At 39.1% G+C, this 17129-nt stretch overlaps 2 protein-coding genes across 2 annotated transcripts; one reads left to right on the forward strand and one right to left on the reverse strand.

The window, feature by feature from the left end:
* Window position 1: 1 nt before the first annotated feature.
* On the reverse strand, window positions 2–7355 carry ruvbl1 (RuvB-like AAA ATPase 1). The gene is made up of 11 exons (XM_062997908.1): window positions 7109–7355; window positions 5246–5332; window positions 4547–4679; window positions 3829–3980; window positions 3424–3513; window positions 2959–3108; window positions 2545–2608; window positions 2256–2454; window positions 1006–1108; window positions 823–914; window positions 2–504 (listed from the first exon to the last, which is right to left on the reverse strand). The coding sequence occupies exons 1-11, from the start codon at window positions 7247–7249 to the stop codon at window positions 345–347; spliced, it is 1371 nt and encodes a 456-aa protein (XP_062853978.1). The 5' UTR covers window positions 7250–7355; the 3' UTR covers window positions 2–344.
* Window positions 7356–8395: 1040 nt separating this feature from the next.
* eefsec (eukaryotic elongation factor, selenocysteine-tRNA-specific) lies at window positions 8396–16608 on the forward strand. The gene is made up of 7 exons (XM_062997907.1): window positions 8396–8872; window positions 10281–10488; window positions 11199–11295; window positions 11589–11753; window positions 12981–13595; window positions 14843–14999; window positions 16239–16608. Exons 1-7 carry the CDS (start codon window positions 8560–8562, stop codon window positions 16418–16420), a joined length of 1737 nt encoding a protein of 578 aa, XP_062853977.1. The 5' UTR covers window positions 8396–8559; the 3' UTR covers window positions 16421–16608.
* The last annotated feature ends 521 nt before the right edge of the window (window positions 16609–17129 follow it).

Below are 17129 nucleotides of genomic sequence, written 5' to 3' on the forward strand. Positions count from 1 at the left end.
ATAAAAAGAAATACGTTTATTTCAATTCTTAACTATTTTTTTCTGAATAACAGTTTTGTTAAACTGTTTTGAAAAACAGTTTTCTGAAGCCAACAGTTTTGTTAAAAATCTCCTACAAACGACAAAAAAACCCAACAACTGACAAACGATAAATCCAGCAGAAGCATAGAACAACTGAATGAGAACACAGGAACACCAGTGGGTTGCAAGGACAATACTAATCAGATTTTTATCTAGCATTTCCACTTCATATTACTGTGTCAGTAGATCACAGTCTGTGTACTGTGGTGTGGTTGAGATGTGATTTTATCCTGAAAAGTTCAATAGCAGGTACAGTGCTGCAGTTACTGCATGAACTTGGTGTGCTGGTCCTGTAGGATCTTTGCAGAAGACTTGGCGTCGTAGAAAAGCTCATTAATTTCTTCCACCTGCTCTCTCTCTACTACTTCTTTCCCCTGCACTCGTGCCAACAGATTGGCAGGAGTCAAGAGCTGCACTGCATACCTGTGCAAACAAATGATGCAGAGACTTGATTACTTATTTTAGCATTTAAGTTTCTGTACATTAAATAAGAAAGTGAGCTTTGTAAAGACATTAGGCCAGTACTGGAAATCTGCTAATGCTGGTTTCATTTATTACACACACAAATAAACAAGAAATAAAAATGATCCTCTTTAACAATTGTAGCAGATTAAGAATTTCTAAGAAAAAACTGCATCTGTAAATGTTGTCTATGCTGTAATTAGAAATAACTAATGAAACAATACATAAATAAATGGAATACAGCTGTATGTTTTGTAGGTTTGGCGGGGTTTGGGTTACCTGAGTGTAGTCTTGGTGCCGATTTCTCCTAGGTGTGTTAAAGCCTCCTCACTAATGTTGATGCCCTCCGTCAGTGCTCGAATCTTAATGATCTACAAAGAGACACAGGAAATGTAGCACTAGTACGTATATAAATCACATTTTTACTTTAATCTTTACTATTCTGTTGATTTATGCACTTACCTGTTTCATTTCCTGAGGAGTATACAGCATGGTTCTGATGATCATAACTCGATCCAGTAGATCAAGTGGAATTCCATGAGGAGAACTAATATCCTCTGTCCCTCTGACAAACAAGGCAATTAGAACAATTCACTTAATTTATTAACTTTATTACCATATTATGTTTCATGACTATAATTACAGTTATAGCTACTCTGTTTTAATATACTTTATACAACAGTTAGTTCCGACCAAGCAGGAATCAGAGAAGTGCTGTTATACCGAATTTACTTTACTATATGTATCACTCCGCTTTACGGCTGTAAAAGTCGCATTAACGGTCGTTACAACTTAGATAGCACGGCAATGACGAACACATTTCCATAATAACTTTTAATTTAAAGTATGAATGCTCGTCAGGAGACGATGGAGTACAGAAAAGAATCCTAAAAAGTTACTGCATAATGTCCAAGGAGGGCAGGAAACAATGGAGCAACGAACTGTTTTGACTATACTGACTGTCGGAATCACCAATGTCGCCACAGCGACTGTTGACTAACTTTATTTTTCCGGTGGAAAAATGAAAACGTACGAATAAATGTACATGGCAAAGTCACTCACAGGTAAGTGAGGTAATGACCAAAAAAGTTCGAGTTATCTACTTTTAAAGATTATACTTGGCAACCTGGCAACAGTCCAGGACAATTTGTGTTCGCGGAGTAAAAGTAACAATTAAGGCTGTGTTTGAGTACAGTACTACATACTGCACTCAGTACATACTGCTCCCTGTAGTAGTATGCGACAAAAGCAGACCATACTACAGGGCATACAAATACTTACTTTAGAAAGACTGCGTTGCCTTATGTGATGCAGGACCCCATTTAGCTCTGCTAAAAGATAGTGCGTACTGATTTTGGCTAATAACTTTGGCTGGAGCAGTATGTCATCCGGGTATTAATACGTGAGTAGTGTGTAGTAGGCTATTTAGAACACCCTTACCCCCTAACTCCCCTCATGCTTTATACTGTTAAATAATAATTGTCGCTTGTAAAACTGTTGTATAAAAGAAAGAAAAATCACACTTGAGGTCGTGCTCTTGATACTTCACCTATTACCTAATCTCACCTAGCTGGTATTCAGTTTATAAGCACGACCTTATGTGTGATAATGCTAAAGTAACTGCTAGGCTGCACAACAAAAAAGTTGCTCTAGAAAGAAACAAAGACATTACACATTTACAAATAAAAACAATTCAAATGAATGAGTTCTACCTGATAAGGCAGTTTCCTCGGTTGGATGCGAACACCACAATTGGCGAGATGGAGCTCTCAAGAGCTCTGTGCAGGTAAGTAAAACACTCGATATCCAGCATGTGAACCTCATCGATGAACAAAACACCAGGCACCAGCTCAGCCACACCTTGGTCTATGTATCTGTTAACCACCTTATTGATCTCCGCTCGCAGCTTATCTACAAACACACATAGATACAGACTTACAATGCAGGTCATTCATGTGTTATTCGTGTGCACGTCTGTGCATGTGTGTGCTTGCACCCTACCTGTAATCTCAGTCTTTTTGGGTTTCATTAGCTGACCCATCATAGAAAGGATGTCCTGGCCTCCCTATAACACCAAGCCACAATGTGTTAGTGTACAATTATAAGAGCAATGTTTCTTTAGTGTTTCCCAGTGGAATCACTAATAAAATAATACATCTTTAGATCTGAATTAATTGAAATACTGGCTAATGGGGAGTACACGGCTGAATCTGGACATTGGTGAAGTCACAGCAAGGCACTTTAAGGTACAGTTGAGGGTTTGACTAGAACTTTTAAATGTGTTGCCAATCATTACTTTTGGGGTGTTCAAAACAAACTAATAAAAACAATGCTTGCACCACCTAGAGGTAGTCCAGTAAATTAAAAAATATGCTACAGTTTGAGTATTCCTTTTTTACCATTGTGTGTGTGTACCTGAGGTCGTGCATTAGCAACATCCAGGTCGTGTAGCGTAACATCTTGTATAATCTCTTTCTTCTTATGTACATCTCCTTTGGGAAGTGGCACATATTCTTCTGCCTCCAAGTCAAACTCTGTTGCAAACGTGTCACAGCGCCCCTGCCTCTGTGAAACCAAACACAACATGGAGAGATTACAGAATGAACAATGTATGGACACCAATTCAGTTAGCAGAGACTAATAAAAATACCACAATAGATTAAACAAGCATCTGCCAACCATAATTACCTCTTAAGACATCTATTGGAAATTAATATCCCAAGTTTCTTAGGAAGAAACCTATAAAATTTTTGAATTATACCAATGTTTGTGTGTAGGGTCATATAAAGAGCATGAGTGGTCTCTGCACAGATTAAACAACAATAACATTCCTAACCTTTAGGTGTAAATCGAAAGAAATATTGTGTCTCTTGTGCTTACTTTTACTGCCCCGCTGTTAGCTTCAATGTAGATGACATCACCAACCTCCACTCTCTCCTTCTGTAGGCTCTCGTAGATACTAGGATCAAGCTGCGACACAAAGAGACAACATAATATATGAAATATATGAAAGTATAAGGAATGTGTAAGTATCAATAATAAGTTGTAAAGTGGTCATTTGAACGCATTTTTGCATGTACATACAGACAGCATTTGCTATGTCCTGTCTAGGGTGTGTTAGTTCATTAAGCCAAACAAAAAACACCAAAGTAGTTTTTAGTAAATTATTGTAAGAAAAAAATGGGCTTACACCTAAATGTACATTCAAATACTATGTAGTACATACAAGTACATACAAGGCATCTCATTCACTCTTATAAAAACAGTATATGTTGTATTTTTTACCTTAAGCTGTTTGGTACCCTTTGCTGTCTTGAGGCCGATGATAACATGACTGATGGTTTTGCCATAACCACCCATTGGATTTTCTGTCTCACACGGGGTCAGCTCTGTCACTTCACCTTCATACACCTCCTTAGTCTCCTTAATTCTCAGCCCTACATGCAGTAACAACCTTAGTAAGTGATGATGAGTGACAAACAATATTATGAAAGAAAAACCTGTAATGCAAGTACTATGCCGATCAGCCACAATATAAAATCACTGACAGGTAAAATGAATAAACTAATTGAATGCTAGCTATGACAGAATGGTGTCGAAACACTTGCAGCAGACCAGTCAGAGTGTTCATGCTGATCAACCCACCATCGAAAGCACTTACAATGGGAACATGAGCATTTTTTTTTTACTAAAGGACCTGATAAACTTGTTAGGCTAGTTGACATCAGACTCCATCATATACCTGAACATTTTAAATAAAAATCAGGCTGCCAATATGCTAAAATTGGTCTTGGATATTTAAGCAAAAAAGTTGTTAAAAACACCCTACACAAACAAAAGTTGGATGAGAACAGATTTAGGCTTTAATGGATAAAATATATTTATTATTAATTTATTTTAATAAAAGAGTAAATTCCTCTGTGTGAGATCAAACTTAACACTTTTCATCAACTTAAAAATGCCTGAAAATGTGTCAACGGTGTCATTAATTCTGGAGACGTACCTATAGCTCTCCTGAAGTTTTCCATTAGTACCTCTGTCTTCTTGATCTCTGATGAGTACACCTCACTGCCCACCATGGGACAAAATGGCACTTTATTTCCTAGCTCCTGTGCCATGGCCAAAGCTAGAGCGGTCTATGGGACACAAACAGGTGCTTAACAGGAATAATTTTAGACTGGATCTTAATGTTCAACATGTTAAATAAGTTAACCTCTAAGTTAACATCTATAGCATTTGCAATGTGAGATGACCACAAATACTAGTTTTGACATATTTTCCTGGGTGTTCTGAAAAGTTTAATGAAAGAAAGCAAATCCTGCTTACTCGAAAACTGTTATCGGTCGGTCAGGCATCTATACAGACTGGCTATGATTGACTGTCAGGAAAGGAAGGGGGTAGGCTGAACAGCCTAACCATTGAGAGGTGCACAGTTCCAAGCCCAGATAAAATGAGGGTTGTGCCAGGAAGAGAAACCGGTAAAAAAAAAACTGTGCCAAATGAATAGAATGTGCGGACCAGAATGATCTGATGAGGCGTCCCCTAAATACAGGAGCAGTCATAATGTCTACACAAGTAACAAGAAACATGTTGAAAGTGTTTGCGGTCATCTCCCAAAGACTACACAAAAGTAGCGATTAAGTAAAAAAAAAATGTTGTATTGCTTTAAGAGGGAAAAAGTAATCATAGATAATGTTGATACCTTTCCAGTCCCAGGTGGTCCCGCCAGCAGGATAGCTCTGCCAGCCATCTTTTTCAAACGAATCAAGTCTACAATAATGCCACATGCCTGAAATACATTGAAGAACAATAAAACAGCTGGTTAACATGAAATAACAAGCAGTAGACTTAAAACCTTCCCCTTTATCTTAAATACAATATATAACCAATAAAGATTTTATACCATAACCCCTAGTTTAACGCTATATATTATTTATTTTAAAATAAGTGTTGTGTTTTAGAACGTCTCGTGTATTGTATTGTATTTTAGTCTGTGTCATGTCCATAAAATGTTGTGTTGTATATGTATATGTATATATGTGTTCCAGGATCCAGTCCAGAGTCTACCTCCTACCCTCCTGGATCCAGATCCACCCCAGGTCTTCAACTCTGCCATTTTACTTATAAAAGGAGCTGCTCTAGAGGGAGGTCGGGGTCAGCTCTCTCTCTCTTTTGTTTGGTGCTTATTGTGTGTGATTGCCTCTTGTCTAATGCCTTGTTGCCTGTGTATGACCATTTTACCTGTATTTGTGACTACTGAGAAAGCTTACTGATTTGGATTTAGATTGCTATGTAAATAATTCACTTGTATATAGCTATGTTGTTTGTACACCAGTGGTAGGGAGTGGCTGCCATTTTGTTTGTCATCTATGTTTTGTGCTCTGTTTATGTTAGGTAGGGAGTTATACTGGTTTGCTTTGTCTCACAATTGTAAATACACTTGGTTAAACAAATTCCTCTTGTGTTCTTGGTGGTCTATTTTCCCCTAACTATACCATTTTCCTTATATGTGTTGCAGCCTAACCTAGACTAGGCCGTAACATAAATATGGACATGACACTGTTTTGTGTTTTTAGATTGAATCTGTGATTCATTTAAGACCAGAATTGTCACCAACACTATGCACTGTAATAGACACTTCTGAGTACTGTAATCTCTCAGTGTTCTGAAATATTGGGATAATCGATGAGCATGTAATGCTACTGATTTTCTCTCCTAGTCATGGTTACTTTAATGTTTATTACTGCTTAAAACAAAAAAGGTGGCACAAAGGAGCAGCATGTTTGTTTATCTCCCCAAACTCTTATAACCATTTAAATAAGTGTTAGTGATGATTCTGGGCATATAGAGGCCAGCCAGGGCGTGACGTCACATCCCCAAGCCTTATAGAAACTATAAAAAAGAGATTAGCTTTATGAGTTTTGTTTGTTTTCTTTTTACATTAGTGACCATATTTTAAAACCCCATTTAAGTTGAGTTTTTTTAATGACAGTGGAGTAATGTTATGTTTTCCATACGTCACTGTGGGTCATACATTTGTTTTATTTATTAGGATTTTAATGTCATGTTTTACACACTTTGGTAACATTCATGACAGAAACAGTAGTTACTCGTTACACAAGATTCATCTGTAATTCACCTCACTTGCATGTCTTTGGACTGTGTGATGAAACCCACACAGAAACAGGGAGAACATGCAAACTCCACACAGAAAGGACCCGGACCACCCCACCTGAGTTTCGAACCCCGGACCTTCTTGCTGTGAGGCGACAGTGCTACACACTGGTTGGAATTTGACGTAATTAAGTTAATCTAGATAACATTAATAATTGCATTAAAATGCTTAAACTAAGTTAGCTGTTTTGAGCAGAGTGATGTAGGGAACACAGTGCCTTTACTTTACTGTTTTGTTGGAGCGTAGTTAGCAATATAAACATCGTGACACACAGAACTACCTCTGAATATCACTATATAAGTCTGACAGCAGCTCCTATACTGAACATCAACTCGTTCATCCATCACACCGGCTTAGAAGCTGTTAGCATTAGCAGATTAGCATTATTACCTCTCTGCCGCTCTCCTGTCCCACCAGGCCGGATGAAGTTTGTTTAGCATTACCGGCCTCATCTAACCCGAGTCCTTTAACGTGGCTGTGAGAGGCGATGCGCTGGGTTTTAGTTGTGCTCTTCACTTCTTCGATCTTCATGACTGCTTTACAGATGCTGCACTGCACACCGTAACACTGGAGTCCACCGTTAAACCTGCCGCTACTACAAACACACGGCCAAGCGCGTTTCCATGCGGGTTACCAGGGAACGTTCGGGAAGTACCGCCTCCGATAATGTTTCTATTTCTTGATTGGTTAGGGTCTCTCATACTCGCGTGCTGATTGGGTAATTACGATGTCACTTAAAAGCGGTTTTGTTAAACGCGCCTGTTTTGTGCACATGTTTTAGCTCAGTAATTTAAATTACAAATACATTTTAACTTTGTATTTTTATTTTTCTTTGTTTTGACAATGTTTTTTTTATTTAAAGAAACAATACAGAGTAAACATAACAGTACACTTAATAAATATGAACATATTACCAATAATAGTTTTAACAATAATACAACAATAACCACTATATGTTCAACAACAATAAAAAATAAAATAAATTAAAATATAAAACAAAACAAAGCCAGAGGAATTACAAATCATTTAAGTAATCTGGTTCCGAAAGCATAACATATAAAATAAAAGAGACAATAAAATAAAATAAAAACTTCTTTAGAAATGCGTTATCTTTATATAAATCTAAAGTGCTTTATAACAGTTCTACGTAAAAAATTACTGCTTGCAAATATGTATTCAAATGTAAATTGATAAAAGAAATAAAATATATTTTTAAAAGCATTTTGGTTTTATGTTTTGACAATGTTGAACGGCGATCTGCAGCAGCATGCGGACAGAATGTATAAATACCATATTTACAGGTGGAAGCATTTTACAGTAACGCAGGAAGTGCATCTGTCAACCGATTACAGTGGCTGTGTCCGAAATGCCATTTTGAACCCTACTCCCTACAGACATTAAAGTGTAGTGCGGGTGGTCTTTATCCCATATCATACATGTTTTGGACAGTGACCTCCTGCAAATGGTCACTTAAGTGAAGTCATTAAAGCGCATTATATTTTAAATTAGGCGTTATCTCATGACTTGTGTAACTGAAATACACCCTAACTAGTGCGCTATGTAGTGGACATGCTTGTGATTTCATTCACACCTAGAAAACTTCAGTTCAAACTCGATTTGTGTTAGCGAAGGTATTTACAGTAAAGCGAAATAGCGTTGAAATCACAGTAAAACCTCGTTGTAATTGTAACGCTCTCTGTGTTGTTTTGTAGTGTTCGGTTATTTACGAGAATCTACAACAGTAACATCGATCTTAGATCAAAGTCCATTCCATAGGTTGAGCTGACTGCGCTGTCAGTACTACACTACTATCTCTGCAGGGTTTGAGTAGATAGAGATACATGGCAGATCCAGAGCCGGTAGCGGGGGACAGTGTCCCCCAAATACTGAACTTTAACGTGGGTGTGCTGGGACATGTGGACAGCGGGAAAACGTCTTTAGCTCGAGCACTGAGCAGCACCGCGTCCACTGCTGCGTTTGATAAAAACCCGCAGTCCAAAGAGCGAGGAATCACACTGGACCTGGGCTTCAGTTCCTTCACTGTTCCTCTGCCCGATCACCTTCTGTCCACCTGCAACCACCAGTACCAACATCTACAGTTCACTCTGGTCGACTGTCCGGGACATGCCTCTCTCATTCGCACCATCATCGGTGGTCAGTCTGATCGTTTCTTGTCCTCTTTTAATGTCTCTTGCAGTTCCTTTCCTGTCCCATTGGGTGGCACGGTGGCTAAGTGGGTAGCACTGTCGCCTCACAGTAAGAAGGTCCTGGGTTCGATCCCCAGGTGGGGCGGTCCGGGTCCTTTCTGTGTGGAGTTTGCATGTTCTCCCCGTGTCTGTGTGGGTTTCCTCCAGGAGCTCCGGTTTCCTCCCACAGTCCAAAGACATGCAAGTGAGATGAGTTAGAGATACAAAATTGTCCATGACTGTGTTTGATAAAACCTTGTGTGACCTAATGAATCTTGTGTATCAAGTAACTACCGCTCCTGTATAGAATGTAACCAAAAGCCCCACCATTGCCAGGTTTCTACTGTTGGGCCCTTGAGCAAGGCCCTTAATCCTCAATTGCACAGACTGTATACAGGCACAGTACTGTAAGTCGCTTTGGATAAAGACGTCTGCTAAGTGCCAAAAATGTAAATGATCTTGTCTTATTATTTTTAGAAGTAATTACCCATATCAAGGGTGGCACGGTGGCTAAGTGGGTAGCACTGTTGCCTCACAGCAAGAAGGTCCTTGGTTTGATCCCCAGGTGGGGCGGTCCGGGTCCTTTCTGTGTGGAGTTTGCATGTTCTCCCCGTGTCTGTGTGGGTTTCCTCCGGGAGCTCCGGTTTCCTCCCACAGTCCAAAGACATGCAAGTGAGATGAATTGGAGATCCAAAATTGTCCATGACTGTGTTCGATATAACCTTGTGTAATGAGTAACTACCGTTCCTGTCATGAATGTAACCTAAGTTTAAAACATGACGTTAAAATCCCAATAAACAAACAAACAAACCCATATCAACGAATAAAATATGTTGTTTTAAATAGTAATGTATAGAGATGGGTTACTTCTTTAATTCAGGTATTGAGAATGGATAATTTGGATAGAATGGATTTATTACAGACTTATTTCTTTCCCTTATAATATTGCAGACTTATTCTATTCCCCACGTAATTCACAAATAGGGTGGCACGGTGGCTCAGTGAGTAGCACTGTCACCTCACAGCAAGAAGGTCCTGGGTTTGATCCCCAGGTGGGGCAGTCTGAGTCCTTTCTGTTTGGGGTTTGCATGTTCTCCCTGTGTCTGCGTGGGTTTCCTCCGGGAGCTCCAGTTTCCTCCCACAGTCCAAAGACATGCAAGTGAGGTGAATTTAAGACACTAAATTGTCCATAACTGTGTTTGACAGTAAACCTGTGATCTAATAAATCTAGTGTAACGAGTAACTACCGTTTCTGTCATGAATGTAAAACATGACATTAAAATCCTAATAAATACATTTCCAAATATTCCCAATAATGTTTTCTTAAATGTAGGATTTACTGACAGTTAATGTTGTGTTTCCTTGTGTTTTTTTAGGGGCTCAGATCATCGATCTAATGCTGTTAGTGGTTGACGTTGTGAAGGGTATGCAGACGCAGACTGCAGAATGTCTTCTGATTGGACAGCTCACCTGTTCTCGCATGATTGTCATCCTAAATAAAACAGACCTGCTGCCCAGTGACAAGAGACAGAGTGTGATTGATAAAATGACCAAAAGGATGCACAAAACTTTGGAAAATACAAGGTGCACATTACAGATTTAATCAGCTCCAACATTATTGGCAGATTATGTAAACTCTTTGTGTTGGATGAGATCAGTCTCACCCAAAAATATTATCTAACCTTTAACCAAAGTAAATTTATCTTTAAAATGTAAAGCAAAACACATGACAATTATTGTCAACTCTGCATTTAATGTTTTGTGCACAGTGTTTGTGTTTAAAAAATACAAAATACCTTCATGTGTTCTTGATTGTATCTGGCAATTTACTTTGCAAATATATTTTTCGATTTTATTAACTTATTAATAAACAGCAAAGACAAACAGCACAGATTAATGAGGCACTCGGATAGCGCAAAAGTCTATTACACTAGCCCACCACAGCTAAAATCAGGGTTCGACAAGCCAGGCATCTTTACAGACATAATTGGCTATGCCTGAGAATGTGGGATGGCTAATGCCTGGTGATGGATTGGTGCCTTGTCCAGGGTGTTCCTGCCTTGTGGCCAGTGTTTCCTGGACTTAAAAAAATATTATTTAAATAAAAAGTAAGAAAGATTTTTTAATCAAATCTTGATTGCAACATTTAATGTTGAGTTTTTATCCAACAACAGTTGTAAAACCCCTGTCACCCCTGTCATTTAAAAAACCTATGTTAATTTTAGCCACAAATATCTGTATCCTTTTAGATCTGCATGTCTACTCTTCTCATTGTGCCTGTCTTTGTTTGTAAGATTTAACGGATGTCCCATCATTGCCGTGGCAGCAAAGCCAGGTGGACCAGAAGCTTCGGATACAGAAGAAGCACAGGGGATTCCTGAGCTTATAGAGGTAGCTCTCAAATTTAATTCATTAATAATTAAGTAACCTGTAACTCCATGTCTCTAAGAATAAAACGACCCTAAAATCCTAATGAACAAACACAATAAACTCTATTAACCTGGTTCTTTTTAGACCACAAGAGGGCCTTAAAAGACTTATATTTCATATAGCAATAAACTGGCCTGCCATTACTCAACACAACCAAGCTACCTATCTTGCTTGGCTGCATGATTCTAGTGTGTTGTCTTACCAACAGCCTGTGTGACATTATAAATTGATTTTGTTTTTGATGTTTGTGTTAGTTGCTGAAAGCTCAGACGTTCCTGCCTCGTAGAGACTCATCTGGCTCTTTCCTAATGGCTGTGGATCACTGTTTCTCCATCCGAGGCCAAGGAACAGTCATGACAGGCACCATTCTGCAGGGGGCAGTCAATGTCAACGACACGCTGGAGATACCTGCACTTAAGGTACATGCGAATACAATGTACAGCAGTTCATTAGGTACACCTTTGTGGTGTGTACGTCTATTGATAAAAGCTAAACTTACCATATAGTTATACCTTGTGGGTATACAATTACTGGCTGTAGCCCATCTGTTGCTCTGTACACTGTCACCTCCCTAAACCACATTTATCCATACAAATCAATAAAATAAGACCCCTGCTAACTAGATTTGACCAGATTGTTACGATGGTGGACCATTCTTAGCACTACACTAACACTAACATGGTAATAACTTGGTAATGTGTGGTGTTTTTGTATGACTATCAGGTGCAGTAGTGTTGTTAGGATTTTTAAATACTGTTTAAATTTACTAGCCTCTTTATAAGGAACACATACCCTGTTAGCAGTAATTGAAGGTGTTCAGTATGTGTCTGGTCTATAATTAGTAGACACTTTTGTGATCACAGGACAGTATTGGCTTTATATTTTGGTTGAAGATGTATTCTTTCCCCAGTTTTTAAAATTAACAAGCAGCAAACACTAGTGCACCTGAGACTATACTAGAAAACACACATTATCAGGTCATTTCCATGTTTGTGTCATTTACATGGTGAGACTAAACCATCTAAACTAATCTGGTCAATTGGGGACTTATGGGGGTCACATTTGATTGATAATTGGGGTACTGAGGGGTGACAAAGCATACAGAGCAACATATGGGCTCCAGTTAGAGCTTGTATACCCACAAAGTTTATCTTTATGATAGATGAAGCTTTCAAAATAATCAATGAATCTACAAACCAGATACCAAGGTACCTAATAAAATGCCTGGTGAATGTATATGAGATGTTTACTGAATAGTCTGTAAAATGGTCAAAGGTTTTTGATGAAATTTTGTATGTTAACATCTTTTTCCAACAATTGGTGTATTGATTTCTCCTGCAAAATTGCTGTTTACTGGATGCTTTTTGCACTATTCTGTGTGAACTCTAGAGAAGTTTGTGAGTAAAAATCCCAGATGTGCAGCACTTTCCAACTTACTAAAACAGCTCATCTATTTAAATCACATTCCTTAACTAAAGCTTTAGAGGTGTACAGGTGTCCGTAATAAAGTGGCTAGTAAGTGTATATATAGAGTGGTAGATGTATTTGTTGAACTGGCAACAGAGTGTACGTTTCAGTAACACTAAGATATCTTGTATACAACTTGAAGATCATTTTCTAGTCTTGTGTGTTTACTGTGATTTCAGGTGACCAAGAAGGTAAAGTCGATACAGATGTTTCGTAAGCCGGTACCTAGCGCAATGCAGGGAGATCGAGTCGGTGTGTGTGTAACCCAGTTTGACCCGAAGCTACTGGAGCGGGGAGTGGTGTGTACACCCAGTTCTCTGCAGACTCTTCACGCAGCCGTTATCTCTGTACGGAAGATTGAATACTACAAAGGTGCAATCAGCAGCCGGGCCAAATTTCACATCACCATCGGACACGAAACCGTCATGGCACGTGTCTCGTTCTTCAGCCGGGCTTCTCCAAGTGACCAGTCTGCAGCAGCCGAACCGAGCTCAGAGGCTTTTTCATTTGACTGGGAGTTTTGTCACCAGGAGGAGTATTTGACTGGCCAGGGGGAAGCTGAATGTCGGGAACCAGAGCAGTGGGCCTTGTTAGAATTCGAACGGCTCGTCACATGTCCACCGCTTAGTTTGGTGATTGGCTCACGACTGGACTCTGATATTCACAGTAACACATGCAGGCTTGCGTTTTATGGGAAGCTGCTAGAAGGCTTTGAAGAAAAAAACTACGTTGAGACCACACTGCCAAAACTCAAAATCAGTAAAGACAAGCACAAAGAAGGAGCGGTGGAACGGGTAACACAACCATATAGCACACACAGACGCACACAAACATAAACATGTAAAAATGCAATAAGGGCGCCCAGGTGGCGCAGCGGGATATTCTGCTTGCACACCAGCATCGAGTTTCTGAACTTCTTGGTTCAAAACTCGGTGTTGCCTCCGGTCAACTGGGCGCCATCTAGCAGGCATAATTGGCAGTGGCAGCCTGGGTCTTCATACGCTGTGTAAGGACCCAGATTGGCGGAAGAGACGCCTGTGCAGAATGCATGGGCGTGAAGAGGAGGGCTGTACACGTGTCGGAAGAGGCGTGTACAGTGACGTGCTCTCCTTGGATGCAATCTCGTATCTCTGGTAGCAGCGGAGGACAAAATTGAGGGCGCTAAATCGGGAGGAAAATGGGGAAAAAATGCATTAAAAAAATGCAGTAGGGTTATCTGCAGATTAAAGTGTAGTTATTGTGTCAAGTCTGTGTGTGTGTGCGTGTGTGTATATATATATGTGTATATATATATTTATTTATTTATTTATATACACACAGATAAATATATATATACAAATATACATACTGTAGATATAGATATATGTACGTAGATATAGATAAATATATGCATATACAGTTGTGTACACACCGTTATGTTTAAATGTAAACTAATTCTCCATGGATGCATACATCTGATACTAAGTACTGGTATGGAGTTATGAGGACATTGCTGGATTAATATAAGATTTGATTTTAAATATTTTCTAGTGATACACATATTTGGAAATTCTGAGCCAATTCTGATATCCATATTTTATTATGTACATATCTGCTAATGCCAGTGCCAGTATATTAAATACTATTCTATATTCTTACTACAAATCACAATGTCATCCGTGACTATCATAGTTCATGGAGACTCGTGCTTAACCACGTCCGTCAGCCTGTCCATGACAAGTGTCTCCATTGGGCATTTTTGAACATTTGCCCCTAAACGTAATATAAATCACAAATTCCTGCCCAAGTAAGCAACAGTTACACATTATTCAACTTTAAATGCCATGTTAGTTTGCTAATACGTATAAAGATCATAAAGTAAGAATAATTTAAATGCAGTAAACCCATGATACTATACTGGCTGTAATACAGACTTAGCTTTGCATGTTTTCAATGAAAGTGGCATATTGTGCGCTAGTTGCTTATGTTCACACTGATAAAATAATGCATGACATAATTTTTATTGTTTATAAGCTGTGGTTAACTTTTCCACTGTGATCAGGTAACTGATGACTACACTGTGATTGGTAAAAACCTGTTCAAAAAAGAGACCAACCTTCAGCTGTTTGTGGGGTTAAAGGTCACACTTTCTTCAGGAGAGACAGGAGTCATTGAAGGCGGCTTTGGACAAAGTGGCAAAATCAAGATTCGAGTGCCAGGTACAGAGCACCCTCCCATACAGTATGCATTCCTAACAGACTTGTTCTTCACACAGCAATACATGACACATGATACACACATTTTTACATACAGTATTCAGCTTGGATGCAATTTAAGCCAGTTAACATCTACCATACCAGTGCAGCTCTAAATGAAACGATCTGTAATGAAATATATATATGTTTCATTTTGTTCATTTTTGAAAAATTGTGTCTTTCCATCCTAAAAAAATTTAATTGCATTTTACTAATTTAAGGCTGGTCAGCAGACTGGTGCAGTAGGTAAAGTGGTTGCAGCAAAGCTTTAGGGTCCTGAGACCTGGCTTTGAACCTTACCCCACTGTGTGAAGTTTGGCATGTTCTTTCTTTGTCTCTGTGGGTTTTCTTCAAGTACTCTGGTTTTTACTTTTCACCTTCAAAAACAACACTTGTCAGTTGGTTAGCTTCTGTAAAGTTTCTTTTGGTGTGAGTGAGTAGATTAATGTGTGATGCCCAAGCTGGATTGGTACCCTGTTCAGGGTGTATTCCTTCCTTGCCCCCCATGGTTTCTGGGTAAGCTTTGGACTCAGACACAAGCCTATCCAAGAATAGAGTGGATAGTAAAAATTAGATATAATACTATGGATACAATACTTTTTTATGTAATACTTTAACTGAGCTTAACATTTTAGCCATGTCTAATAATTTGGGACTTTATTGAGGTGTTGTAGGCTTGTTTGTCCAAGTCACACTTAGAAACATAGTTTTTAGGTTCATTTACTTTAGGTTACCTGTAAATGTCACTCAAACATGTGAGTCAGTTGATTGGCTTCTCCTTAATTGTCTGTAGATGTAAATAAGTAGAAGTAAATATGTTCCCTGCAATGAAATCACACCTTGTTCAGGGTGTACTACTGCTCCTGATCAGGATGAAGGAGCTACTAAAAAGAAATAAATGAATAGAAATCTTCGCCTTAAATTGCATTTGAAATGAAGTACTAACAACTATTCGTTCAGGGGTACCTGCAGCTGCCCTGCTTTAAGGTTTTGAATTGCTGATATCCCAAGGTATGCATGCTCTATTGTTGGAATCTGTTATTGTGAATGGTTTTCTCATGATCCTAAATCTGTTAACCAACCCAGAGCTGGCTCATGACTGAAATCTCCTGAAAGAGCCTCAGGCCAACTGGGAGGATTTAGTTTCTGTTTAGTTTTGTATGTGCTAATGCATTTGCATGCTTCTGTTTTTTTCTTCATCAGAGGGACTGAAAGAAGAGACAAAGCAGCTCCTCTCCTCGTCCTCCAAAAAAAAGGGAAAGGGTGGCGCCAAAAGTGAACCCGCTAAAGAGGAGGAAGCCAAGACGGACTCTCAGCCCATCACCGTTCGCCTGAATTTTAAAAGATATGTTTATGACCCACATAAAAGGATGGTGCAGTCTTGACCCTCACAGCACTAATAGTTTTAGACGTGTGATTAAATTGAGCTGAGGGGGAAGCCTAAGTAGGGAACGATTATGATCTGGTGTTGTGCATATGAGTGGCAGGAAGTTTGTGTACATAACCCACTGGATTGCTTTGTATTACTTTAAAATCTGTCTGTACTTTCCGACTTGAATAAAGTAATCAACACTGGAGAAAAAAGATATCTGCTCATGTCCTTCAACATACACAGATGAGCCAAAATGTTAGGATCACCCATCTAATATGCTGTTGAAACATCTCTAACCCGTTGACACATGGACTCCACAAGACACTTTAAACTTTTCCTGTGGTATCTGCTACAAGAAAACTACCAGCAATATCCTTTAAATTTTGTAAGTTGCAAATGGATCATCTTACAGTGCATCTTTGTGCATGGCTATCCCAGTCGACCTTCTTTCATTGAAGGCATTAATGAGTCTTGGCCACCCAACATCCTGGCGGCGGTTCATGGCTTTGTGGCATGTCCCCCTTGAACCAGTGTTTACCAAGGCTGTCTCTGAGCACCCTCTTGCTCTTTAAGATACACCTCAACCCAATTGTCTGTCGATAACGATGTGGCCCTTATCAATTCATACCTGCTGCGTTCAACACATGCACTGGAGTACCTACAATTGTTTTGGCTTATTGGTGTACATTTCATTTTCAGTCCAAACATTCTTTCGTTCCTTA

This window comes from Trichomycterus rosablanca, chromosome 6 (assembly GCF_030014385.1).
Source record: "Trichomycterus rosablanca isolate fTriRos1 chromosome 6, fTriRos1.hap1, whole genome shotgun sequence".
Lineage (NCBI taxonomy): Eukaryota > Metazoa > Chordata > Actinopteri > Siluriformes > Trichomycteridae > Trichomycterus > Trichomycterus rosablanca.

Excerpts from the sequence above, each read along its gene's own strand:
- ruvbl1 (XM_062997908.1), bottom strand. The coding sequence starts at position 7,249 with ATGAAGATCGAAGAAGTGAAGAGCACAACTAAAACCCAGCGCATCGCC. Across the intron at positions 5,333-7,108 it reads GACAGGAGAGCGGCAGAGAG|GCATGTGGCATTATTGTAGA; the intron begins GTAATAATGCTA and ends AATGTATTTCAG. Across the intron at positions 1,109-2,255 it reads CGAGGAAACTGCCTTATCAG|AGGGACAGAGGATATTAGTT; the intron begins GTAGAACTCATT and ends CTTGTTTGTCAG.
- eefsec (XM_062997907.1), top strand. The coding sequence starts at position 8,560 with ATGGCAGATCCAGAGCCGGTAGCGGGGGACAGTGTCCCCCAAATACTG. Across the intron at positions 11,296-11,588 it reads GGATTCCTGAGCTTATAGAG|TTGCTGAAAGCTCAGACGTT; the intron begins GTAGCTCTCAAA and ends TGTTTGTGTTAG. Across the intron at positions 11,754-12,980 it reads TGGAGATACCTGCACTTAAG|GTGACCAAGAAGGTAAAGTC; the intron begins GTACATGCGAAT and ends CTGTGATTTCAG.